Here is a 26,640-nt window from a genome sequence, read left to right on the forward strand (position 1 = left end):
CATCAGACAGGCAGCCCTGCCGTTTGTTTGTGCACAAGCGTTGGAGGAAGGTTTGAATCAGAGGAGCCTTCAGACTCAAAGGCAAGAGGCTTCCAGCTGAGTCATTGCTGCGATAAAACTCAGCAAGCCCCACGTTACAAATCCCCGACCTTCTGATGATACAATAAGTCGACGGGTGTCAACCTGTGCTGTATGATTGTGCAGATCTCAACAGAAAGCATTTTTAAGTTCCGAGAAACAGAGTAATCCATTGCGTATAGCTATGTGTTTGAAGCCATTTATGTGCCTAATATTGCGCTAAATCGAAAGAAGTTCATTCACTTCAGATAGAATTGAATCAGGACTTGCCAAAGCTTCTCTTATCCCTTGTTGAGATGCTCTTCAATAACTTAAGTACAGTCACGGACTCCAGTGTCAACTACTGGATGAATTCAATCCTGAATTGTACAGTGTTTATCTCACTGCTGTAATGAGTAGTTCAAGGCGAAGCATGTGAGTGCACTTCTTTATTTATTTCTATGAATTTGCTGGAAATGATCCTGCAGTTGTCACAACATTTATTGCCTATCCTTAGCTCAGCTTGAGAAGGTGGTTGTGAGCTGCCTTCTTGAACCACTGCAGTCCATTTGGTGTAGGTAGGCCCACAATGCCGTTAAGGGAGGGAGTTAGATGATGACCTCTGCTCCCCTTGGCTTCTAGATGGTAGCAGGCCTGAGTTTGGGTGGTGCTGTCTAATGGGCCTTGGTGAATGTGCTGCGGTGCATCTTGTAGACAATACATTTACTGCTACTGTGCACTGACGGTAGAGAGACTGAACATTGAAGGTGATGGGACAGGTTGCTGATCACAGAATCAAAGATGTGCTAAGGTGTAAAAGAAAGCCATTCTGCCCATTGTGCCTGGACTGCTCATTAAATAAGTATCATGGCCTGTTGCCAATCTCCTGCTTCTCCCCATACCCCAGCACATAAATAATCACCCAGAGTGCTCTTGATTTCTTTACTTTAACCTGCCTCGACCACACTTCAAGTTAGTACATTCCACATTGTAACAACTTGTGTGAAAACACTTTTACTCGCTTTACTCTTGCTTCATCTGCAGATTGCTTTAAATTTCTGCCCTCTTGTTCTTGTTCACTTTATGAGCGGGAAAGTTTCTCCATTCTGTTCAACACACTCATAATTTTAAAAACCTCTACCTGATCTTTTCTTCTCCTTCTTCTCTCCAAGGGGAACAATTCCAACTTCTTCAAACTATCCTCAAAACTGAAGTTCCTCATCTCTTAAACCATTCTTGTAAATCGCTTCTGTACTCTCTCTAGCATATTCACATATTTGCTATAATGACTGTGTGCAATCCTCCAGGTAATGTCTAACAAATGTCTTACACAAGTTTAACGTCACCTTCCTGCTCTTGTACTCTATGCTTTAAACTCTACTGATAAAGTGAAGAACACTGCATGCTTTATATACTGCTCTATACCCATCCTGCCTTCAATGATCTGTGTACATGTACACCCAGGTCGCCCTGCTCCAGCACCCCTATTAGAATTGTACTCCATATTTTATATTGTCTCTCAATGTTCTTCCAACCAAAGTGCATCACTTCACATGCATGAAACCCCTATATGCCACCTATCTGCCCTCTCCTCCAACATATCTATATCCTTCTGGAATTCACAACTGTCCTCACAGTTTGCAATTCTTCCAAGTTTTGTGTTATCTGCAAATTTCGAACAACCTCCTTGAATGCCAAGATCTAAGTCATTCATATAAATCAGGAAAAGTAAGGACCCCAGTACTGTCCCCTGGGGATTCCACTACAAACTATCCTCAAGTCTGAACAATATCCATTAACCATTACTCTGTTTCTCATCACTCAGGTAATTTTGTATCCTTGTTGTTAATGTCCCTTTTAACCACCATCTATAACCTTCCTCACAAGTCTGTTGTGTGGCACTGTATCAAACACATTTCGAAAATCCATGGACACCATATCAAGAGTATCACAGAACTCATTACCTCTTCAACAAACTCCAACAAGTTACTTAAACATGATTTCCACATTAGAAATCCAAGCTGAAGCTTCCTAATCAACCTGCCTTTTCTACGTAACTACCAACTCCGTTCCCCAAACTGTCTCCATGAGCTTCCCCACCACTGAAATTAAACTCACTGGCCAGTAATTGCTGGGCTTATCCTGAAAACTTTCCAGGAAAGTTGACATTTCAGGTTGAGACCCTTCTTCAGAACTGGGTGGCGCCTTCTCAGTTCTTGGCAATTGTTTCTGTTCCTCTGATGCTGCCTGGCCTACTGTGTTCCTCCAGCTCCACACTGTGTTGACTCCAGGAATTAGATTCTGCTCAATGGCAGGAAACATAGGGTTAATTTTTGCCAGGTGATTTTGCAGCTTAGAAGGCTGTTTGTTTCCATTGGTGTGCTGAAGGCTCGATATTAGATGCCCTGCATTGTGTGTGTATATTCATAAACTGGATGTAAATATAACTGGGTGTGATCACAGAGTCTGCAGACAACAGAAAAATTGACAAAGCAGTTGGCCATGAGAGAGATAGCTGTAGGCAACGAGCATCATATCAATGGACTGACAGGTGGCAGAAAATCCCACCGTGGCAGATGATGGAATTTGAATTCAAAGAAATATCTCGATTTGAGAGTCTAATGTTGACCATGAATCCATTGTTTAATTGTTGGAAAAACCCATCTGGTTCACTAATGCCCTTTCGGGAAGAAAACTGCCATCCTTACCTGGTCTGGCCTACATGTGACTCCAGACCCACAGCAATGTGGTTGACTCTTAACTGGCCTCTGGGCAATTAGGATTGGGGCAATAAATGCTGCCTGGTCAGCGATGCCCTCATCCCATAAATGAATAAAGAACAGCGGCAACTGGAATTCAACCTAGAGAACTGCAAGGTGATGCACTTGAAAAGTCAAACAAGGCAAAAGAATGCACAATTAATGGGAGAATGCGGAGAGGTTTACAGGAAGTGAGGAACCTTGGAATGAATGTGCACCTATTCCTAAATTGAATCGAACTGCATTAGCTTTATTGTCACCAGTGAGATGGCAGCAGGGCTGACTGCTCCAGCCAGATCTCGTCGGCTCCACCTACTCTTTTTCCATTTTTTTTCCCTCCCTCTTCTCCTCCGTTCTCTCAGCCCTGACCTCTGAAGCGGGGGCAGACAGCTTGAAACAGGGACGCCTGCGAGCAGTGGCCCAGCGCAGATCAGGACAGGTTTGTAAGGTGGCTAAGAACATAAATAGGAATCCTTTTCTTTATTGGCCGTGGAACTGGACATTAGAGCAGGGAAGTTATAGTGGGTCTGCACAAATTATCAGTTAATTTGGGTTATGTGCACGGTCTGATTACCTCATTACGGAAAGGATGTAATTGTGGTAGAGAAGCTTCAGGGGAGATTTACCAGGACTGGTAAAGTGCAGCTAATAAGAAATGATTGGATTAGCTGGGGATGTTCTGCCCAGAACACAGGAGGCTGAGAACCGATTCGATTGATGTGTCCAAAATTGAGAGAAGACCAGACAGAGCGGGTGTAAAGTATCTATTTACCCTGACAGAGCTGTCAGCAACCAGAAAGCACTGATCTCAAGGAACTGATAAAAAGCTGAGAGGGTGGAAAAGGAAAGTTTTTTCACCCACACAGTGGTACAGGTCTTGGAGTCAGGCCTGAAAGGGTAGAAAAGGCAGAAATCTTTGACTCATTTAAAAGAGGCATCTTGAAGCGTGCTTCAAATGCAGTAACCAGCAGGGTTACAGATCAAATGCCAGAAAAAGGAATCAGGCCAGCAGGCTTGTTTTTAAGACAGTGCAAAGACAATGGACTGTGGCCTCTTCCTGTGCTGAAAATTTACAATGACTCTGTGTTGAAAATTAATGATCTGAAACAACACACTGAGGTGGTACTGCACTGTCAATGATGTTGTCTGTGTTTTGAGGAACAATCTGCCTGTGCAATTAACAGCATGGGAGCTGGCTATATCCTGGCTGGAAAAAAACCTGTACATTCTAACATGAACCGTTTGCTGGGCGGGGCAATGTACAGTCTTCAATTCAAACATCATTGCAAGATTTCCAGGAGCGGAGGATCAGAAAGGAAGAAGTTAGAACATTTAAGGAAGGGAAAGGGAGAACATTATAAAATATAAGGCAAAGAATTTGAAGATCTCCGCTTGGATTACTTTTCAAATAATATTGATCTTGCTTTGTTCACTGCCTGTGCAGCCGTTACCTTGTATGTCTCACTCTGTCTAAACACCTTATGATCTGTGTGCCCTTGTTTGCTATGATCTGCCTGTATTGCTCGCAAAACAAAACTTTTCGCTGTACTTAGGTACATGTGACTACAACAAATCAAATCAAATCTGTAATCACCTTGGTCAAGGTGGCCTAGCACACTGCTGCAACAATGCAGCACCAACGCAATGCCATGGTAGCCTACGCTCTGTCCTCACATCAATTCCAATCTTAGCCTTAAGGCCAGCAATTTAATTTGTCCGGGGAACTAAGGAAGCAGAAGGCATCCCTAGTGGGTGCTTCTATCTAGGACTGCAAAACTAAGTTCAGATCTAGGCCTAAAATAAAACCTGGGACCAGGTCATGTACAGATTCAATGGAAATCTTCAAAGTAGGATTAGGTAAATACTCAAAAGCAAATAAAACTTGCGTAACTATGAGAAAGGAGCTGGGAGTGGGACTAAATAGGCTTGTACAAAGCAGCCAGCCTTGACTCAATGGGCTGGCAGGTCTCCTCTTGTGCTGAGGGATATAACAACACTGTGATCAAATAAAATATTCGTAAAATAAATATTCATAAAATATTTATCAAATAAAATCCAACTGCATTTTAACAAATGAAATACAAATGTATTTTCCCTTAAATACAAGTGACAATAAATCATTCAATTCAATGGAGAATGAAGGGCCGAGCAAGAGAAGAGCAGTTTGCCTGACCACCAACAGACTGAAGTGAGACACAGTGCAAGTTAACCTGTGCTATGACAGCGAGCAGGTTAAGACCTCCATCAAACTGCAGATAAAGGAATTTCCTCAGTACAAGCAACAGTTTTGTTATTAATTAATTACACCGTATGATTCTGGCCTGAAATTTATTCCTGCCACCCAGTGGAGCCAATCTTCTGACAGCTTCCCCAGGTTACGTTTTGGCAACCTCTGCAAGGCTTCGCCCTGCTTTTTGCTTCCATTTACTCAACTCCTGCTCTAAACTGCTGTGCGTCTGCCCTCAAGTGTTCACTTCCATAGTGACTGCTGTCTGTTTTGCAGCACACACAGGCGCTCACGTGCAAATTATACATTATATTTCTGGATGAAGTTGGAACAGAAAATGCACAGAATAAAGCTCAGCTGTTACAGAGAAACCAATGCATACTCACTTCCCCTCTATATTCCACAGCCTTAATCCCAGCATAGAATGGCACAAAGCTACTGGCAAGAAGAACCTGTTAAGAAATAGCAATTGTTAGCTTTCAAACATAAATCTGCAAAAATAACAATTTTGCTGTTTATAGATGGCTTAATGTACATCCCATGTGATAGTGTCAACGACAAAGCATATTCCCGTTTGAGTCCAGCCAGTTGGAGAGGCTTGCTGTGAGCAAATTGGCTGCTGTATTTCTGATATTACAAATATCGAATACATTTTGACAAGTGCTTCAGCTGTGACCTGCTTTTGGGGCATCAAGGTGTCAAAAGGCACTCTTTCTTTTTCAAATGTACCTGCACTATTTGTAACCTCTGGGTTGCCCTGAAAGTTAATCTTTAGATTAGATTAGATTCCCTACAGTGTGGAAACAGACCCTTCAGCCCAACGAGTCCACACTGCCCGTTGCAGTATCCCACTCAGACCCATCTCCCTATAACCCACACACCCCTAAACACTACAGGCAATTTAGCATGGCCAACCCACCTTGCCCGCACATCTTTGGACTGTGGGAGGAAACCGGAGCACCCGGGGGAAACCCATGCAGACACAGGGAGAATGTGCAAACTCCACACAGACAGTTACCTGAGGCTGGAATAGAACCCGGGTCCCTGGTGCTGTGAGGCTGCAGTGCTAACCACTGAGCCATAGTGCCGCCCCCAAACTTGAACTCAGATCGCAGCGGTCAGAAACCCGCGTGCTCACCATTACGCCACGGCAATCAGAGCACTTTGGCTCCCAGGGATTCCAGAGCAGTATTGTCAAAAGGGTTAAGTGATATGGATCTGCTACCTGACCCAGCCTAAACAGGACAATCACAGGTCTAGGATGCAGAGAACCCTACTAGGCTGTGTCAATGGCTGCCTGGCTTGTTTCTCCTTGACTGTGTGACTTCCGCAGTGGACAGCCAATTCTCGGTGCTGGTTCTCCTGCCTTGCTGTAAGCTCAAAATCCAAGCTCTTGGTTCTGCGGGTTGCAATAGTTCTCCAACATCAGGCCAAGCAATCAATCAAGTCTAAAATGGTCCAAGGCAATTGAAGGAAATCGGCAAAGTGTTGCCACTTACAGTGTGCAGCTTCTCCAGTAAAGTGTCAGGAAGTCAAGTTTGCAGCTCAGTGGGAGTAAATGACTTCTCTCTATCCTTTTATGGGATATGGTCAGTGCTGGCAAGATCAGAATGTCTTGCCTATCTCTAATTGTCTCTGAACTGAACGGCTTGCTACGTCATTTCAAAGGGCAGTTAAGAGAAGCCACATGTCTCTACTCTGAGCCAGAAGGCCTGGGTTCAAGTCTACCTGATCCAGACCATTTCTGAACATGTTGATTAACAAAAAAGCAACCATATTCCCCTCCCCTGTCCGCCTTCGGCACGAACCATTCCCTCTGGGATACCCCAGTCCACTCTTCCCTCACCCCCAACACCCCTCACAGCCCCACGGCACCTTCCCCTGTGACCAGCGAAGGTGCAACACCTGCCCATTTACCTCCTCACTCCCCACCATCCAAGGGCCCAAACATACCTTTCAAGTGAAGCAACACTTCACTTGCACTTCTCAGAATCTAGTCTACTGCATTCGCTGCTCACAATGTGGTCCCCTCTACCTTGGGGAAATGAAGCATAGACTGGGTGACTGCTTTGCAGACCATCTATGTTCTGCTCACAATAAAAACCCTGAGTACCTGTTGCCTGCCACTATAACACCCCACACTGTCCCCGGCCAACATCTCTGTCTCCGGCTTGTTGCAGTGTTGTAGTGGTGCTCAGCATAAGCTGGAAGAGCAACACCTCATTTTCCACTTGGGGACCCAGTAGCCCTTCAGTCTCAATATCAAGTTCATTAATTTTAGGGCCTAATCTCTGCCATGTACTAGCCCCCTATCCCAAACACCAGGCCTTGTTATCACAGACTACCATCACTCACTACCTATTTCTAGTCACTAACGGTTCCCACTAACAAGTGTTCACCCTTCTACACAGATCATCATCAACTCCTTTGTCTATCCAACTGCTCTTCTCCCTCTTCAGGCTCTCTCCTACTGTTTACTCCCTACCCCACCCACCTCCCCATTTTCTGCATATAAACCGACATTTTCCCAGCCACCATCAGTTCTGAGGAAGGGTCACTGGACCCAAAACATTAACTTTGATTTTTTTCTTCACAGAGGCTGCCAGACCTGGAGTCACATATAGGCTAGCCCAGCTCCTTAAAGTACAGTAGTAAATCAGATGGAATTTTTTTTTACAACAAACGATGATAGTTTAACGATCGCCACAACTGAAACTCAAATGAGATTTGATGACAGGAGTAACGATGTCTTGTTGCAGTTTTATAGAACCTTGATTTGACCTCCACTTAACAAAGGAGAGATATGTTTGCCACAGAGGGATTTGAAAGGTTCGTGGGCTTAATCCACGGGATGGAGGGATTGAGAAGGCTGATTCACTGGTCTCTAGAGTTCCAAGGATTGACAGGTGGCCTTATTGTAACTTGTCAAAATCTCGCAAGATGTAATGGTGTGAATGTAGCTTTTTTCCTGGTTAGCAAGGAGCCATAATCTTGGGGTAAGGAGGCCATTTAAGAGTGAAATGAAGAGAACTTTCTTAACTCAAAGGGTGAAAAATCATTGGATTCCTTTGGGAGCGAATGACATTGAGTGGTTGGGCGGCACGGTCGTTTAGCAGTCAGCACTGCTGCCTCACGGCATCAGGGAACCAGGTTTGTATCCAGCCTTGGGTGACTGTGTGGTGTCTACACCTTCTCCCTGCGTCGGCGAGAGTTTCCTCTGGGTGCTTCAGTTTCTTCCCACAGTCCAAGGATGTGCAGGTTAGGTGGACTGGCCATGGGAAATTGACCCACTGTATCCAGGGATGTGCAGGTGTTATCCATGGCAAATGTGGGGTAAAGGGGATAAGGGGTTTGGGTCTGGGTGAGCTGATTTTCAGAGGGTCGGCGTTGACTCAACGGACCAAATGGCTTCTATCTGCACTGCAGGCATTCTATGATTCAGTTACATCAAGACCGAGCCCACTGTTGGTTCCAATGTTCAATTCCAGATTTATTAATTGAACGTACGATGCCATGGTAGGACATGAACCTATGTCCACGTTACTAGACGATTTACATTATCACTCTGCCACCATATGCCATTCACCAACATAAATGGAGAAGGATCATGTAAGAATATTATACCTACAGCTTTATCACCCCATGGAATCATAACTCATCAAGGTATGAATGCCTTCAGGTGACCAAACAGGTGTAAAATATTTTTATTGAAAAAAAACAGAAACAGGCTAAGTATACTTAGTATACTAAATATACTAAGTATAATTGCAATCTTTCAACAGCCGGAATTTTATAGCTTGCTTATTTCCAAAAGGTGAGGAAAATAAAGGAGTACAGTTTACATATTGGAGACTCAAGATCTAATCTGCAATGTTTCAAGTAAATCTAAATTAAAACACTTTGCGAGAACAAAATACGACATTAATAAGAATTTGTCAGTATTAAGAAAAAACACTGGTAATAAATCGCAATGCAGTGCAGTAATAAAACACTAATAAGCTATGATAGGATTACAGTCAGCTTTATTATATAATTTCCACTGTCAGTCATAGAGTCGTAGAGTCTAAGCATGGAAAAAGACCCTTCGGTCCAAACAGTCTATGCCGACCATAATCCCAAACTAAACTACTCCCAACTGCCCCTTCTTGGTCCATATCCCTCCAAACCCTTCTTATTCACGTATTTACCCAAAAGTCTTTTAAACAGTGTAACTGTACTCACATCCACTATTTCCTCTGAAGTTCATTCCACACATGAACTACTCTGTGTAAAATAGTTGCCCCCAAGTCTTTTTTTACAATCCTTTTCTCCTCTCACTTTAAAAATATGCCCCTAGTCTTGAAATATCCCACCCCAGGGAAATGACACCTGCCATTCACCTTATCTATACCTCTCTTTATTTTACAAATCTCTAAAACCCTTCAAACCCTCAACACTCCAGTGAAAAAAAAAGTCCCAGACCATTCAGCCTCTCCTTAAAACTCAAACCCTCCATTCCTGGCAACATCCTGGTAAATCTTTTCTGAATGCTCTCCAGTTTAATAACTCCTTTCTGTAACAGGCCAACCAAAACTAGATAAAGTACTCCAGAAGAAGCCCCACCAATCTCCAGTAGAACTGTAACATGCTGTCCCAACTCCCGCAGGCAAAGGTCTGAACAATGAAGGCAAGTGTGCTAAATGCCTTCTTAACCACCCTGTTCATGTAAGATGCAAACTTCAAAGAATTACTTACTTGAACCTCTTGGCGTCTTTGCTCGATAGCTCTACCCAAGGCTCTATTTTTAACTGTATAAGTCTTGCCCTTCTTTGTTTTAACCAAAATGAAATTCCTCACGTATCCAAATTAAATTCCATCTGCAACTCCTCAGCTCATTGACCCAATTGATCAAGATCTCTCTGTAATCTTAGATAACCTTCTTCACTGTCCACTGTACCACCAATTTTGGCATCATCTTAGCATACTTACTGATCAGCATCAATGTCATGCCATTTCTCCACATCCACGTCAAAAGTTTTGTCCCAACACGTATCCCAAAAATATCGTTTTTCTCTCTTCTACAAGCAGTGGGGAGCATCTTGCTGGGACTCTGGGTATCCCATACACCTCATCACCCAATTAAGAAACACACTTGCACATCTCACGTACACTGTCATCACCATCCCAAAAACAACAGGTTTGTCCTTCTGCATTCTCCAGTACTGCCATTCTTAATAGCTACAGCAACTATTCAGTGAGAGAACTGCAGAGCTCTGAGATGTAGAGATGCAGTGTGTCGAACTGCATGAATTGCCAAAGGTTAGAATCCACCTATAGCAAGTAATTAGGGAATCTATCAAAACGCTACCATTAATTGCCAGATAAACTGGATACAAAAGTAAAGAAGTTACAAATCAGTTATGCAGTTGAGACAACATTTTTAGCACTGGGAAATGTGTTGATTGCCTTATTTAAGGAAAGATGTCAATGATTTGGAAGCAGTTCAGGCAAGATTTACCCTTGGAATGGGTGGACAGGATAATCATGTATCTACTGGAGTTTAGAAGAGTAAGGGGAAAATTGATTGAAACATAAGAGCCAGAGCGTGGATGTGGAGAGGATATTTCTCTAACGGAAGAATCTAAAGTAGGGATGCTTGTTTACAAGTAAGGGATCACCCATTTAGAATAGAATTTAGGAGAATTGTTTTCTCACAGAGTTGACAGTCTTTGGAACTCTCCTCCTCAAAAATAAAAGAAGGAAGCACAATATTTGACCATTGTTAAGGCAGAGGTAAATAGATTCTGGGCAAGCAAGGGTGAGAGGTAAAAGGTCATCGGGTTAGGTGGAAATATGGAATAATCAAATCAGGTATGATCTTAATGAATGGTGCAACAAATTCAGAAGGCTAGTGGCCTACACTAACTCCTAATTCATAGGCTTGTTGCTAACTAAATGAACAGATGGGAGTCACTTCCTGATCATTTGTACCTATTCCCTAAGCGCACACAGTGACAGTCCACTGGAGTTTCTTCCTGGCTTTTGGATCTCTAATTAACTTCTAAAGGAATTCCTCAGGGACTGAAGGAAAGGAAGAAAGGATGAGAGAGGCACTGAATTAGAACTTAGAGGTAGTGGCTTTCACTTCCAGGGTTAGTGATACAGAATGTAAAATTGATGTATATAATGCTGAATGTGTATAAAACCTCAGTAAGATCACAGTGAGCAGCTTATATCTCTACAGTACAAGCAGGATATCAAAGCTAAACAAAAATAACAGCGCGGATTCATCAAAGTGAAGATTCCTATAAATAATTAAAAGAAAGGCAAAGTTAGAAAATTGTATCTCCATTTACTAGAATAGATTACCAGTGGTATGGTAGATGTAAAAATGGTGAAGAATTCAGAAAAGTAGATAGGATGAATTTGTACCCATGGGACACCACAGTGTCGCAGTGGTTAGCACTGCTGCTTCACAGCGCCAGAGACCTGGGTTTGATTCCACCCTCAGGCGACTGTGCGCAGTTTGCACATTGTCCCCATGTCAGCGTGGGTTTCCTTCAACAGTCCAAAGGTGTGCAGGTTAGGTGGATTGGCTATGCTAAATTGCCCATAGTGTCCAGGGAAATACGGGCTAGGTGGATTAGCCATGGGAAATGCAGAGGTGCAGGGATAGGTCTGGATGGGATATTCTTCAGACGGTCAGTGTGGACTCGATGGGCCCAAATGGCCTGCTTCCACTCTGTAGGGATTTCTATGGAAGTGGCCAACAGCAAGGTGTCAGAGATAATAGTGAAAATAACAGATTAAAGACAGAGAATGGGAGGTTGATTTATTTTTGTGGAGTGGGTTGAGGCAGTGGAATGGCCCACAAAGTTAGAACTGACGTGATATAGGACAAGTTCCAACAGTGACTGTACTTCCCATAGTCTTGCCATCACAACTGCACATCTAAATATTTCTTACATGTTACAAGGACTCCAGTTTCTACCACCCTAACTGACACCGTGTTAGAGATTCCCACCACCTTTATTGGCTATAAAATGCTTCAAGGCGCCCTTCATCATGAATGGTGCTGTATAAATGCATGGCTTTATTTTATTTCTCAGTTAACATTTGGGAAGTAAATCCTAAAGTGTATTGCTGCAAAATCTGAAATGAGTTACCGTTATGAGGTCCTCCCTGGTCGGAAACGAGGAGATCAAACAATTTTTCAGCGTCTTAACATTTGTGATTGACACGTGGAGTCGTTCATGAGCTTTCTTATGGGCATCAGCAGAAAGTATAGTCTCTATCCCTTCCCTTAGGAGGAAGAACACAAACCACATTACTTGCTTTCAACTGTTCAGCACCCCCAACCTGGCAGGAGCACCACTATCATAGAAAAGGAAAAGCAAAATTGATGCAAGCTTGTTGCAACATCATTAAAGCAAACTCTGCCTCAGTCATGTTCACATTCTGCAATCCCAAACACTGCATCAAAAATGGGAACACAGGAAGAGAAATAGCACAGAATGAGGGAATGGTTACACCACAGGAGGAGGCCATCAGTCCATTATGTTTGAGACAGATCTTTACGAGAGAAGCTCAGCCAGTCCCACTTAACTGCCTTCTCCCCAGCCCTGCATTGTTTATACTTCAGCTGTTTATTCCATTCCCTTTTATTTCTACTTTGTAGGATGTGGGCGTCACTGGCTGGGCCAGCATTTATTGCCCAATCCTAGTTGCCCCTTGAGAAGGTGGGGGGGGGTGAGCTGCCTTCTTGAACCACTGCAGTCCACCAGCTGTGGGTTGACCCACAATGCCATTAGGGAGGGAATTCCCCAATTTTGACCTAGCCACAATGAAGGAATGGTGATATATTTCCAAGGCAGGGTGGTGAGTGGCTTGGAGGTGGTAGCGTTCCCATATATCTGCTGCCCTTGCCCTTCCAGATAGGAGTAATTGTGGGTTTGGAAGGTGCTGAGGATCATTGGTGAATTCCTGCAGCACATCTTGTAGATAGTACACACTGCTGCTGCTGAGCTTCAGTGCCGGAGGGAGTGAATGTTTTGTGGATGTGGGGCCAATCCAGCGGGCTGCTTTGTCCTGGATGGTGTCAAACTTCTTGAGCGTTGTTGGGGCTGCACTCATCCAGGCAAGTGGGGAGTTTTCCATCACACTCTTGACTTGTGCTTTGTAGATGGTGGACAGGCTTTGAGGAGTCAGAAGGTGAGTCATTCGCAATAGTATTCCCAGCTTCTGACCTGCAGCCACTGTGTTTATGTGGTGAGTCCTGAGTTTCTGGTCAATGGTAACCCCCAGGATGTTGATAGTGGGAGATTCAGTGATGGTAATACCATTGAATGGCAAGGGGTGGTGGTTAGATTGTCTCTTATTGGTGATGGTCATAGTCTGGCATTTGTGTGGCATAAATGTCACTTGCCCACTTGTCAGCCCAAGACTGGATATTGTCCAGATCTTGTTGCATTTGAACACGAACTGCTTCAGTATGTGAGGAGTCACTAATGGTGCCGAATATTGTGCAATTGTCTGTGAACATCCCCACTTCTGACCTTATGATGGAGGGAAAATCATTGATAAGCAGCTAAGATGTTTGGGTTGAGGTCATTACCCTGGGAAACTCCTGCAGAGATGTCCTGGAGCAGAGATGATTGACCTCCAACAACCACAATCGTCTTCCCATGTGTCAGGTATGACTCCAACCACCGGAGAGTTTGCTCCCAATACTCTTTGATTCCAGACAGGTCAGGCAGCATCAGAGGAGGAGGAAAGCTGACGTTTAGAGTGGGGATCCTCTTTCAGAAGGTCCCGACCCGAAACATCAGCGTTCCTGCTCCTCTGATTCTGCCTGACCTGCTGTGCTCCTTCAGCTCCACTCTGTGTTATCTCAGACTCCAGCATCAGCAGTTCTTACTATCTCACCCATTGATTCCAGTTTTGCTAGAGCTCCTTGATGCCACATTTTGTCAAATATGCCTTGATATCAAGGGCTGTCATTCTCACCTCACTTCCCGAATTCAGTTCTTTTGACCATGTTTGAACCAAGGCTGTAATGAGGTCAGGAGCTTATTTGTGAAGGAAAAAAAATCAGAGTTAATGTTTTGGGTCAGTTCCGAGGACGGGTCACCGGACCCAGAACGTTAACGCTGACATTTTCTTCACAGATGCTGCCAGACCAAAGAAGCCTTCACTATTACTCTCTATGTCCTATCGCTCATTCAACTTTGCATTTTCAACATGCTTTTCCACATCCTGCAGCTTTGCTGAAAACTCCAATACGTCGAACAAATTAGAAGCAGAATCGCCTTCTGGAAGTCCATGTCTACCACATCAACCAGCTCGTGTTACTTCATTAAAAGATTTACTTCAACATGATTAACCTTTAACAGAGTCATGCTGGATTTTAAATCTGGCACACCAATGCGAGACACTGCTAACTTTGTCCTGGATTATCACCTATGAAACCTTTCCCTCCACACTGGGCTGTAGCTGCTGCGTTTATCCCTATTCCCAGTTTTTGAATAGTCGTGTAACATTTGCAATTCTCCTGTCCTCTAGCACCACTACTGTATCTCAGGAGGATCAGAAAATTATGGCCCACTTCACAACGTCCTTCCCTACTTCTCTCAGTATTTTCGGACACTTCTAATCCAGACGTGACAATTTTACTAATTTTCAGATTATCCAGTTTATCAAATGGCTCCTCTTTAGCATCATCTTTAACACTAGCACTGTTGTCACTAAGCTGATATAATTTGGCTGTTAGCATAAGATGTAGGGTATATAAAATAATTAAACCAATCAACCTTTTTACTAGTTAAAATTCTTTTATTCGGTTATAGAACAGTACCAGGGAGAAAACCAAGAGATTAGAGAAATGCAGATAGAGCAACTACAATTAAACAGAGACACTAATGGGTTTAATAGCCTGTGAAATTTCTCCTAAAAAAAATAGAAAACTGTGAGAACTGCTGGATAAAATACATGAACATCAGTGTGTGTCACATTTGGAATTTTACATTTAAATGCTTCTTGGAGATGGTTAATCCTCATAAATGACAGGCCAGTCACCACTGACACTCAACTACAGACAGCGAGTTTTCCAATGGTCATTACTTTCGAAATCTTAAAATACATTGACTATAATATTCTGCTAGAAATATTTAAAAGAAAATCTTTCCATCATATTACAATGTTATTAACATATAACAATGAAGAAAATAGTAAGAATTTGTGTTAGAATGAAAAACAGGCGCACACCAACTATCCCTCAAGCCTGCTGCACCAGATACTCCTGCACCTGCTGTTCCTTATATCTCTGAAACAGTTTTAACCCCACTGCGAAGCCTCTTCTAAGGATGCCTTCCCTGAAGACGTTACCCTCCTCCATCCGGAAAAACCTCAGTGGATCTCTATCCATCTTCTATCCGCCTCCCCCTCTCTCCCTATTTATTTCAGAACCTCCTTCCCCTCCCCCATTTCTGAAGAAGGGTCAAGGCCCGAAACGTCAGCCTTCCTGTTCCTACGATGCTGCTTGGCCTGCTGGGTTCATCCAGCTCCACACCTTGTTATCTCTAATAAAATCAAGGCTGCTCCTCTACCTCAACTTCCCTGTCTACATTCCTAAACCTTGGTTCCCTCAGTGCCTGAACTGCCACTAATTACATCCTCAGAACATCTTAAACCTCATACGTCCTGGGGACCCAGGTTCGAATCCTGCCGCGGCAAATGGTGAAAATCAAATTCAATAAAAATCTGGAATTAAGAGTCTAATGATGACCGTGAATCCACTGTTGACTTTCTTATTCATTTTTTGGTATGTGGATGTCATTGGCTGGGCCAGCATTTCTTGCCCATCCCTAGTTGCCCCTTGAGAAGGTGGTGGTGAGCTGCCTTCTTGAACTGCTGCAGTCCTCCTGCTGTTGGTTGACACACAATGCTATCAGGGAGAGAATTCCAGGATTTTGACCCAGCAACAGTGAAGGTATGGCGATACATTTCTAAGTCAGGATGGTGAGTGACTTGGGGGGGGGGGGGGACTTGGAAGTAGCAGCGTTCCCATGTATCTGCTGCCCATGTCGTTCTAGACGGAAGTGGTCGTGGGATTGGAAGGTGCTGTCTGAGGATCTTTGGTGAATTTCTGCAGTGCATCTTATGGTACACACTGCTGCTACTGAGCATCGGTGGTGGAGAGAGTGGATGTGGCACCAATCAAGTGGGCAGCTTTGTCCTGGATGGTGCCAAGCTTCTTGAGTGTTGTTGGGGCTGCACTCATCCAGGCAAGTGGGGAGTATTCCAACACACTCCTGACTTGAGCCTTGTAGATCGTGGACAGGCTTTGAGGGGTTAGGAGGTGAGTTACTCGCCACAGTATTCTTAGCTTTGATTGTTGAAGCGATGGCCCAGTGATGTCATTTAGGGAAGGAAACTGCCACCCTTACCTGGGCTGGCTTATCTGTGATTCCGGACCCACAGTGGTGTAGGCAATTAGGGATGGGCACCTCGTGCTGGCCTAGCCAGCAACACCGTCATCCCATGAATGAATTTAAGAAAAGCATCTACCACATGTACCCAGGAGTGGGTGGAATACGCGTGGGTTTTTATTTGCTTGTGTTGCTGGAAGCGGGAATGTAAACCTGGACAACATTTTTCTCTCTGCCTATAGCATGGAAAATGGTTTGGCAGTGACAAGCTTTTAGGTACATGTGAACTGACCAAAGCCTTGGTTTATCACGACTCCTTGGACAGTGCAGAACAATCAAATATCAAGAGGCAACCGGCCAGACCTGTAATTGCCAGGTTGAGCTGGTGGCCTGCCAATTGATCAGGAAGAATCATAGAATCCCCACAGCGTGGGAGCAGGCCATTCAGCCTATCAAGTCCACACCAACCCTCTGAAGAGCATCCCACCCAGAGCAACCCCTACTCCTGCCTCGTCCCTCCCCCAGTCCTAACCCTGCAACTGTCCCATGGCCAATCCACCCCAACCTGCACATCTTGGACTGTGGGAGGAAACTGAAGCACCTGGAGGAAACCCACACAGACATGGGGAGAATGTGCAAACTCCACGCGGGGAGTTCTGTCAAATTCAAACCCAAATTGAAAGTAATTTTGCAACAAAAAGAAGCCCAGAAGAAAGTACTGGTTACAATGTTCAAATTGGAGTTGGGTCTTTTGATTGTATTTTCAGGAAGCACTTTTTCACCAGAAGGACATCTGGAAGTCTCAGCCGTGAGAAAGGTTCATAGAGTCACAGAGATGTACAGCACAGAAAAGGACCCTCTGGTACAATTTGTCCTTACTGACCAAATGTACCAAACTAATCTAGTCCCATTTGCCAGCATTTGGCCCATATCCCTCTAAAACCATTAGCTTTGGACTCCTCTAGCCTGTGAAAAAGACCTTGGCCATTCACCCTATCTATGCCCTTCATGATTTTATAAACCTCTATAAAGGTCACCCCTCAGCCTTCAACACTCCTGGGAAAATATCCCCAGCCTATTCAGCCTGTCCCAACAGCTCAAACCCTCCAGCCCCAGCAACATTCTTGTCAATCTTCTTTGCACCTTTCAAGTTTCACAGCATCTTTCCCAAAGTAGGTAGGCCAGAATCAAATGCAGTATTCCCAAAGTTGTTGAGGATGGAGATTTGCCAGATTTGGCTGTGGTAAGGGCATCAAACTGGATACAGAGAGTTGAAGCATAAATCAACTATGAGCTGTTGGCTGGGGCAAGCTTGAGATACTGAATGGCTTCCTCTTGTACTAAACTCTTCTCTTACCTCAACTGATTCATGAAGTCATAACCTGGTGTTAAGGCTCCAAGTTTGTGTTTCCGGACATCAGCTGCAAATCCATAAGTAAATTCCTTGCATTGCTGAGGAGGAAGATAAAGAGAAATGAAAAATTAAAAAGGCTTTACCATAATCTATTCATGGTTGGGGGGTTAATTAAACTATACAAAATGCCAAGGCATTAGCAATTAAAACACAAAGTGTTAGAGGAAAAAAGCAGGTCTGTCAATCATCTAAGGAGAGAGAAACAGAGTTAACAAAATTAACCTCAAAGGCTCTTCTTCAGAACTGGATTCCTCCAGCATTTTATGTTTTTCAATTTTCCAGCATCTATAGTATTTTGCCTTCGTTTAAAAAAAGTAGCAATTTGCTCGGTTTTAATAAAGTTGTTAGGGTCATAGAGTCTTACAGCACTGAAACAGACCCTTCGGTTCATCCAGTCCAAACTGAACATAATCCAAACTAAACTTGTCTCACTTGCGTGCTCCTGGCTTATATGCCTGCAAACCTTTTCTATTCAAGTACTTCTCCAAATGCCTCAAACATTGTAATTGTGGCCACATCCATCACTTCCTCAGAAAGTTCATTCCACACGCGAACAATCTTCTGTGTAAAACATCTGTATTTTTAATCTATCTCCTCGCACCTTAAAAATGTGCCCCATCCTCCAGAAGAGACACCTACCTTTAATCCTTTCTATAAACGTCATGATTTTATAAACATCTATAAGATCACCTCTCAACCTCCTACACTCCAGTGAACAAAGGTTCTAGCCTATCCAGTTTTTCTTTATAACCCAAGCCTTCCATTCCCAGCAACATCCTGGTACATCTCTTTCGAACCCTCCATAGCTAACTAATTTCTTTTCTATAACAGGGAGACCAGAACTGGACACAGTAATTCCAGAAGGTGCCTCAACAATGTCCTCCACAACCTCAAGATGACTTCTCAACTCCAATACTCAAAGATCTGAGCAATGAAAGCAAGCGTGCTAAATGTGAGGAAATTTAAAAGCTTTGAATAGGTTTCTTTAATTATTTTATTTCACTATCAAGTGTAAGGAGTGACAGATACATTGGATGAGTTAGACATTTTTTTTCCAACTTCATATTTGTTCCTGCAGTCTCTGCATTGTAGGTACTAGGTGAGCTGGCATTGAGGGTCTAAAAGTAGTGGGTGTTGGAGCACAAGTTGGCATGGAGGTATGAGGAGTCAAGGGGATTGGTCCGGGCATGATTTGGCATTGGGGTGGCACGGAAGGAATGACAGTCCATGGGGTTTGGGTGAGTGAGAGTGCTAAAGGGCCTACAACTTATGAAACACTGGGATGATGTCCCAGGGAGCTGTGCCATTTATTGTCACAGGCTTTTCCCCTGACTGGCAAAGTTCTCCTTCTGGAGTGAGTGTACCCAATTGCATCTCATCTGAATTACCTGCCTCAGTGGCAAAATCAGGTTCTGTGTCTCTGTTTAGAAAGCCAGGTACTCATTCTGTATTTCAAAAGCAGGCACATAGACATTAAGAGAGAAAAAGGTTCAGATGTGGTACCACAACATGATGACAGCTAGCCAACGTAGCAGCACACTCTTGTGGTCATTTTTGCACATTTGTACTCATTTTAAAAAGTCCTAAATCAACCTGTGGAGAGGTGTTTTACACGACTCTTAAACCCTCTGGCTCACAAGGACAGACACGACCACTACACCACAACAGTCTCTCTATGCTTGCATTTAAAGAGGTATTTCTAATCAACCAGTCCAGAGATGTGTCACACAGATGGGATTTGAATCCAGGCCACCTAGCTCAGAGCTAGGGACATTACCGCTGTGCCTAAAGTGCCCCTAATATTCCTGTGTTTAAATTCAAACAGGAATAGACAAGTTCAGGTGGGTTATAAACTTTCCATTCGCACGCCGTCTTTTTTTTCTGTTCTGCAAAGATATCAAAGATGACAATCACTATGAGGGCTTATAGCATGTAGAAGGAAATGGGCAAGGCATCTTTGAGACAGCATTAGTCGCGAGGTCCAGGGCTGGCGACCAGAAAACAGAGCACCCCAAACGGACCAGTCTAACACCTGGAAGCATTTAAAAGTATACGAGGAGGTATTAGATTTTACTTCCCGCAAGATCCTCTAAACCCACAAGATGGACAAGTTAGGGGTGGGGAGAGCTTGAAGCTGGCGACATCAATATTCAGGCCATTGGGCTGTAAGCTCCCAAGGCAAAATATGAGGGATTTTTTTCTTTATTCATTCACGGGATGAGGGGTTCGTTGGCTAGGCAGCATTTATTGCCATCCCTAATTGCCCAGTGCGCAATTGAGAGTCAACCACATTGCTGTGGGTCTGGAGTCACACATAGGCTAGGCCAGGCCAGGTCAGGATGGCAGTTTCCTTCCCTGAAGGACATCAGTGAACCAGTTGGGTTCTTCCCAATTTTGACAATGGATTCATGGTCATCCTTAATTCCAGATACTTTTCTGAATTTAAATTCCACCACCTGCCATGATGGGATTTGAAACTGGCTCTCCAGAATGTTATCTGGTTCTCTGGAGTAACAGTCCAGCAATAATACCACTAGGCCATCACCTCTCCCTCCAGTTGTTCCTCCAGTTTATTTTTGGCCTCAGTCTGACAGTAGAGGAGACCAAGGATGCCTGAGAGCAGAAGGCCGTTGGGGATGAATGGGGCGTGGGGCTGAGTGGGTGCAGCCGGAGAGTGGGGTGAGTGAGTGGGTGGGGTGAGTTTGAGGGTTTGGAGGGGTGAGTAGGCAGGAGTGAGAGTAAGGAGAGTAGGGGTGCGGGGTGAGCTAATGGTGGAACGAGTGGAGGTTTGTTGGGGTGAATGTCGGGGAAGAGGGTGAGCGGGGGTGCATGGGATAGAGTGAGGCGTGCGGTGTGTTGGTGGGAGTGTGTGGAGTGAGTGGGTGGGGTCAAAGAGGTTTACCAGGATGTTGCCTGGATTTCCAGCTATTAGGACAGGTTGAACACATCTGGATTGTTTTCAGTCGAACTGATGGCGATCTGACAGAAGTGTACAAAATTATAAGAGGCGAGGATAGGGCGGATCGTCACTCTTTTTCCAAAAGGTGGAAATGTCAAATACGAGGAGACATAGTTTTAAGGTGAGAGGGGTAACAGTTTAAAGAAGATATGCGAGGCAAGTGTTTTTTAGGTAGGGGTGGTAGGTGCCTGGAAGGTACTGGGAGGGGAAGTGGTAGAAACAGATACAATAGCAATGTTTCGGAGCCATGTAGACAGACAGGGAATAGAGGGAAACAGACCATATGCAGGCAGATAGGATTACTTCAGAATAGCATCATGGTCAGTGCAGACATGATGGGCTGAAAGAACTGCTCCTGTGCTGCAGGCTTCTCTGTTCTATGTTCTCACCTTTCAGGTGGTTAAAATAGCGACAAATCTGTCTTCACTGTCTAGTGATGAATGTTATCTAAGATATTTAACAGACCGGTGCAAACACAGTCTAGAACATTGAACATTACAGCACAGTACAGGCCCTTCGGCCCTCGATGTTGTACCGACCTGTCATACCGATCTCAAGCCCATCTAACCTACACTATTCCATGTACATTCATATGCTTATCCAATGACGACTTAAATGTACTTAAAGTTGGCAAATCTACTACTGTTGCAGGCAAAGCATTCCATTCCCTTACAACTCTCGGAGTAAAGGAACTACCTCTGGCATCTGTCCTATATCTTTCACCCCTCAATTTAAAGCTATGCCCCCTCGCGCTCGCCGTCACCATCCTAGGAAAAAGGCTCTCCCTATCCACCCTATCTAACCCTCTAATTATTTTATATGTCTCAATTAAGTCACCTCTCAACCTTCTTCACTCTAATGAAAACAGCCTCAAGTACCTCAGCCTTTCCTCATAAGACCTTCCCTCCATGTCAGGCAACATCCTAGTAAATCTCCTCTGCACCCTTTCCAAAGCTTCCACATCCTTCTTATAATGCGGTGACCAGAACTGTACGCAATACTCCAAGTGCGGCCGCACCAGAGTTTTGTACAGCTTCACCATAACCTCTTGGTTCCGGAACTTGATCCCTCTATTAATAAAAGCTAAAACACTGTATGCCTTCTTAACAGCCCTGTCAACCTGGGTGGCAACTTTCAAGGATCTGTGTACATGGACACCGAGATCTCTCTGCTCATCTACACTGCTAAGAATCTTACCATTAGCCCTGTACTTTGCCTTCCGGTTACTCCTACCGAAGTGCATCACCTCACACTTGTCTGCATTAAACTCCATTTGCCACCTCTCAGCCCAGCTCTGCAGCTTATCTATGTCTCTCTGCAACCTACAGCATCCTTCGTCACTATCCACAACTCCACCAACCTTAGTGTCGTCTGCAAATTTACTAACCCATCATTCTACGCCCTCATCCAAGTCATCTATAAAAATGACAAACAGCAGTGCACCCAACACCGACCCTTGCGGTACACCACTAGTAACTGCTCTCCAGGATAAACATTTCCCATCAACTATCACCTTTCAGCAAGCCAATTTCTGATCCAAACTGCTAATCTCCAACAATTCCATTCCTCCGCATTTTGTACAATAGCCTATTGTGGGGAACCTTATCGAACGCCTTGCTGAAATCCATACACACCACATCAACCGGTTTACTCTCATCTACCTGTTTGGTCACCTTCTCAAAGAACTATTTTTTTTGTCATCCTCCGACATTTCCGCCGTCTGCGATCCGACCCACCAGCAAAGAATCTGCCCCAACCCTACTGCATCACAAAACCAGCCCAGCTCGTCCCCACCTCCCTAACCTGTTCTTCCGCTCACCTATCCCCTCCTCCCACCTCAAGCCGCACCTCCATTTCCCACCGACCAACCTCATCCCGCCTCCTTGACCTGTCCGTCCTCCCCTGACTGGCCTATCCCCTCTCTACCTCCCCACCTGTACTCTCCTCTCCACCTATCTTCTCCTCTATCCATCTTCGGACTCAGGTCTAGCTTCCAAGTGTCATCGAATCACTCAAGGAGTTTATACAGATAGGGTGGACAGTGAGAGTCTTTTTCCGAGGATGATGCTGTCAGCTTGTACAAGGGGGCAGAGCTACAAATTAAGGGGTGATAGATTTAAGACAGATGTCAGAGAGTAATAAGGGCATGGAACGCCCTGCCTTCCAATGTAGTTAATTCAGCCACATTAGGGGCATTTAAACAGTCCTTGGATAAGCATATGGATGATGGGATAGTGTAGGGGGATGAGTTTAGATTAGTTCACAGGTCGGCGCAACATTGAGGGCCGAAGGGCCTGTTCTACGCTGTATTGTTCTATGTTCTATGTTCTATGATTGCTACACCATTGGAGGCTTACTAAGTACAACCACCACATTTTCCAAGATTACAAGAATCAAACCAGTAATATACTTCCAGGTACCTGGTAAGAATAAGCATCCTGTCTTGCCGAAGTATTTTCCAGACAGCAAACTAGGAATTTAAAAGTACACACATTCCTTTTAATGCACAGTTTTGTAAAGAATAAAATAAAGATTGGGACATAAGCATGGGACCCAGGTCAAACTAATGTCAGCAAACTATTTTTAAAACAAAAAAATTAAATATCATTTTTCTTATCAGGTCTTTTCCCCAGGGCAGGGGAGTCCAACACTAGAGGGCATATGTTTAAGGTGAGAGCAGAAAATTTTAAAAGGGACCCAAGAGGCAACTTCTTCACACAGAGGGTGGTGTGTGTATGGAATAAGCTGCCAGAGGAAGTGGTGGAGGCCGGTACAATAACAACATTTAAAAAGCATCTGGACGGGTATATGAATGGGAAGGGTTTCGAGTGATATGGGACAAGATTAATTTGGGGTGTCTGGTCAGCATGGACAAATTGGACCAAAGAGTCTGTCTCCATGCTGTACAACTCAATGACTCTACTTCAGAAAAATTCTATATTCACACATATCAAATTAGTTTATTCATTGTTAAGAGATGTTATTTAAAATTAGGAAGTTATTTCATTGTTGAAAATCCAATAATGCCTCATTCAACAATGAAGTTGAATAAGCCAGGGATCCAGGTTGGAGGGAGTGTGTGGAGTTTGTACATTCTCATGTCTGCATTGGTTTCCTCCAGTGTCCTCCCACAGTCACAAAGATGTGCAAGTTAGGTGGATTGGCCACGCTAAATTGCCCATAGTTTCTGAGATGGGAAATGCAGGGATAGGGTAGGGGGTGGGTTTGAATGAGATGCTCTTTGGAGGGTCAGTGTGGACTTGATGAGCCGAATGGCCTGTTTCCACACTGCAGGGATTCTACAAACAACCTGCAACTTTTCAAGAATAATTTACACAGAAGATCAAAGTGCACATTCCCGTCAATTCCAGGATTTCTGGTTAATACAGACTACTGGAATGTCAACAGCACACTCAACAGGGAAACTCAGAAACAGCAACAACTGGATTTCTGCATCTTTTAATAATTGCATATGTGCAGACTCCAGAAATCAATATCAAAGGAGATGGTGGAACATTGACAGTTTTTCTGTCATTACTGCCACAAAATTCAGGGCCGCTGTTTCACACAGGCTGTTATTAAAAATGCAAAGCCTTGCCATGTGTGGATTTTTACAGATGATAGAACCAAAGAGAGAATCAACACAAATTTATATCTATGTAGTGTGTTTCATATTATAAAGCATTCCAAAATGTTCCATAGGAGTATTCTGTATGAAACCATGACACTGAGCCAGGTCAACAGATATTAGGTCAATTGGTCAAAAAGAGGTAGGATTTAAAAGGGGCATCCAGTGGAGGGGGGAATCAATGCAGAGAGAAGAAAGGTGTAATTATAGAATTCCAAAGCTTAAGTCGAAGACTTGATCATGAGTAGTGGAATGTCAAAAATTAAGGATGCTCGACAAGCTAGAAGTAGAGGAGGACATTTGTATCCTAGGGTTGTGGGAGTAGGGGAGATTTCAGAGATTGTAGGGAGGGATGAGGGTTGGAGGGATTTCGAAACAAGGGTGAAAATTTTAAAAGTAAAGCCATTATTTGACCAACGTGGTACGAAGTAGGTCAGTGTGCGTGGAGGCTGATGAGTGAACAGCAATTGCTGTAAGTTAAAACATGGACCATAGACCTTTGGCTGACCTCAATGTCATAGAACAGGAGGCCAGGCAAGATGGCATGCTAGTAGTTACTTCCATCCTAGGCCAGTTATTGTACTCCAGTGAAACTCAACACACAAACTAAAATTATTTTAATAACCTTATTCTTCACTTGGGCATCTTATGGCCTCTAAGACTCAATACTGAGTTCCACAACTTAAAACGATGGCCTCTGTCCTCCTCCTTTCTTATTTTGAAACCCCCACTCTCACTCAACCGTGCCCCTTGTCTCTTGTCAACTTTGCTTTCAGTCGAGCTGACCCATTTTCTCCTCCTCACCTGTGCCATTTACACCTATTTTACCTCTCTATGACTCCTCTAACATGACTGGCACTCCGTTTTTGTTTTACTCCAGGCATCCTCACCATTTGCGGCACACACTCCTCCTTCCCCCTCTGCCTGCAGGATGAAAACCACCATTTACCAGCCCCTTCCAGTTCTGAAGGTTGTGAGTTCCTTTTGGACTCGAGATGTTAATTATGTTGAGATGGTAGGAACTGCAGATGCTGGAGTCATAACCAACACACAGTGGAGCTGGAGGAACACAGAACACAGGCAGGATCAGAGGAACAGGAAGGTCAAAGTTTTGGGTCAGGACCCTTCTTCAGGACTGGTTGAAAAGGCTGTTAGTTGCCACAACCTGTTTCTCTTCTTACAGCAACACCATGGCCTGGATGTCCATGGGAATCACGAGTGACCAGTGGGTGCCACAGGAGCTGCGGTGCAACATTAGCCCTGAAAAACGACGCTGTGACTCACGGCAAAGCTTTTGTTTTCGCGACACTCTCTTCCAAGGGACAGTTCATTTACTAATTAGCTCTTCTCATATACTCAAGAGTGTGAAAAAAAAGGCTCTCATCATCTCCCACCTCCTGTTATTTTGCCAGTTATCTGAAACCCAATCAATTCTGGTCCCGCTGCCATTGGAAAGATGTTGTTGAACTTGAAAGGGTTCAGTAAAGAGTTACAAGAATGTTGCCAGGGTTGGAGGGTTTGACCTATAGGGAGAGGCTGAGTCGGGCTGGAGCCGTATTCCCTGGAATGTTGGAAGCTGAGCCGTGACCTTATACATATTTATAATATCATGAAGGGCAGGGATAGGGTAAATAGCAAGGCCTTTTTCCCAGGCTAGGGGAGTCCAAAACTGGACAGGATAGGTTTAAGGTGAGAGGGGAAAAAGATTTAAAAAGCGACCCAAGGGGCAATTTTTTCACGCAGAGGGTGGTACGTGTGTGGAATGAGCTGCCAGAGGAAGTGGTGCAGGCTGGTGCAACTGCATCATTTAAAAGGCTCCTGGATGGGTACATGAAGAAGAAGGGTTTAGAAGGATATGGGCTAAATGCTGGAAAACGGGACCAGATTAATTTTGGATATCTGGTCGGTGTGGGTGAGTTGGACCGAAGGGTCTGTTTCCGTCCTGTACATCTCTATAGCTCCTGTGATTAGTGACCTCTGTAAGCAGAAACAGTTTCTCCCGACATATCATCGAACCTTGATCTATTTGAGGCTTCTCGATAAATTGACTCGGAATTATCTGGGTTCCAAGGGCAACAATCCCAAATTTTCTGGCCTCTCCGCATAAGCGAAGTACTCCACCCCAGTAGGAGCCAGGTCAGCCTCCTCTACATTATCTCCAAGACCTTTAGCTGTGGCACCCAGAACTGGT

The 26,640-nt window shown here is 44.2% G+C and overlaps 1 protein-coding gene across 4 annotated transcripts in view; it reads right to left on the reverse strand.

Annotated features, from left to right (window-relative positions):
• pnpla4 (patatin-like phospholipase domain containing 4) overlaps positions 1-26,640 on the reverse strand; it is a 109,752-nt gene that overhangs the window by 77,318 nt on the left and 5,794 nt on the right. For all 4 annotated transcript variants that reach the window (XM_059646826.1, XM_059646827.1, XM_059646825.1 and 1 more), the window contains exons 4-6: positions 17,806-17,900; positions 12,189-12,324; positions 5,430-5,495 (exon numbers count right to left, since the gene is read on the reverse strand). In XM_059646826.1, coding sequence (XP_059502809.1) covers positions 5,430-5,495; positions 12,189-12,324; positions 17,806-17,900 — 297 coding nt within the window. The remainder of the gene's footprint in view (positions 1-5,429; positions 5,496-12,188; positions 12,325-17,805; positions 17,901-26,640) is intronic.

This window comes from Stegostoma tigrinum, chromosome 6, assembly GCF_030684315.1.
Source record: "Stegostoma tigrinum isolate sSteTig4 chromosome 6, sSteTig4.hap1, whole genome shotgun sequence".
Lineage (NCBI taxonomy): Eukaryota > Metazoa > Chordata > Chondrichthyes > Orectolobiformes > Stegostomatidae > Stegostoma > Stegostoma tigrinum.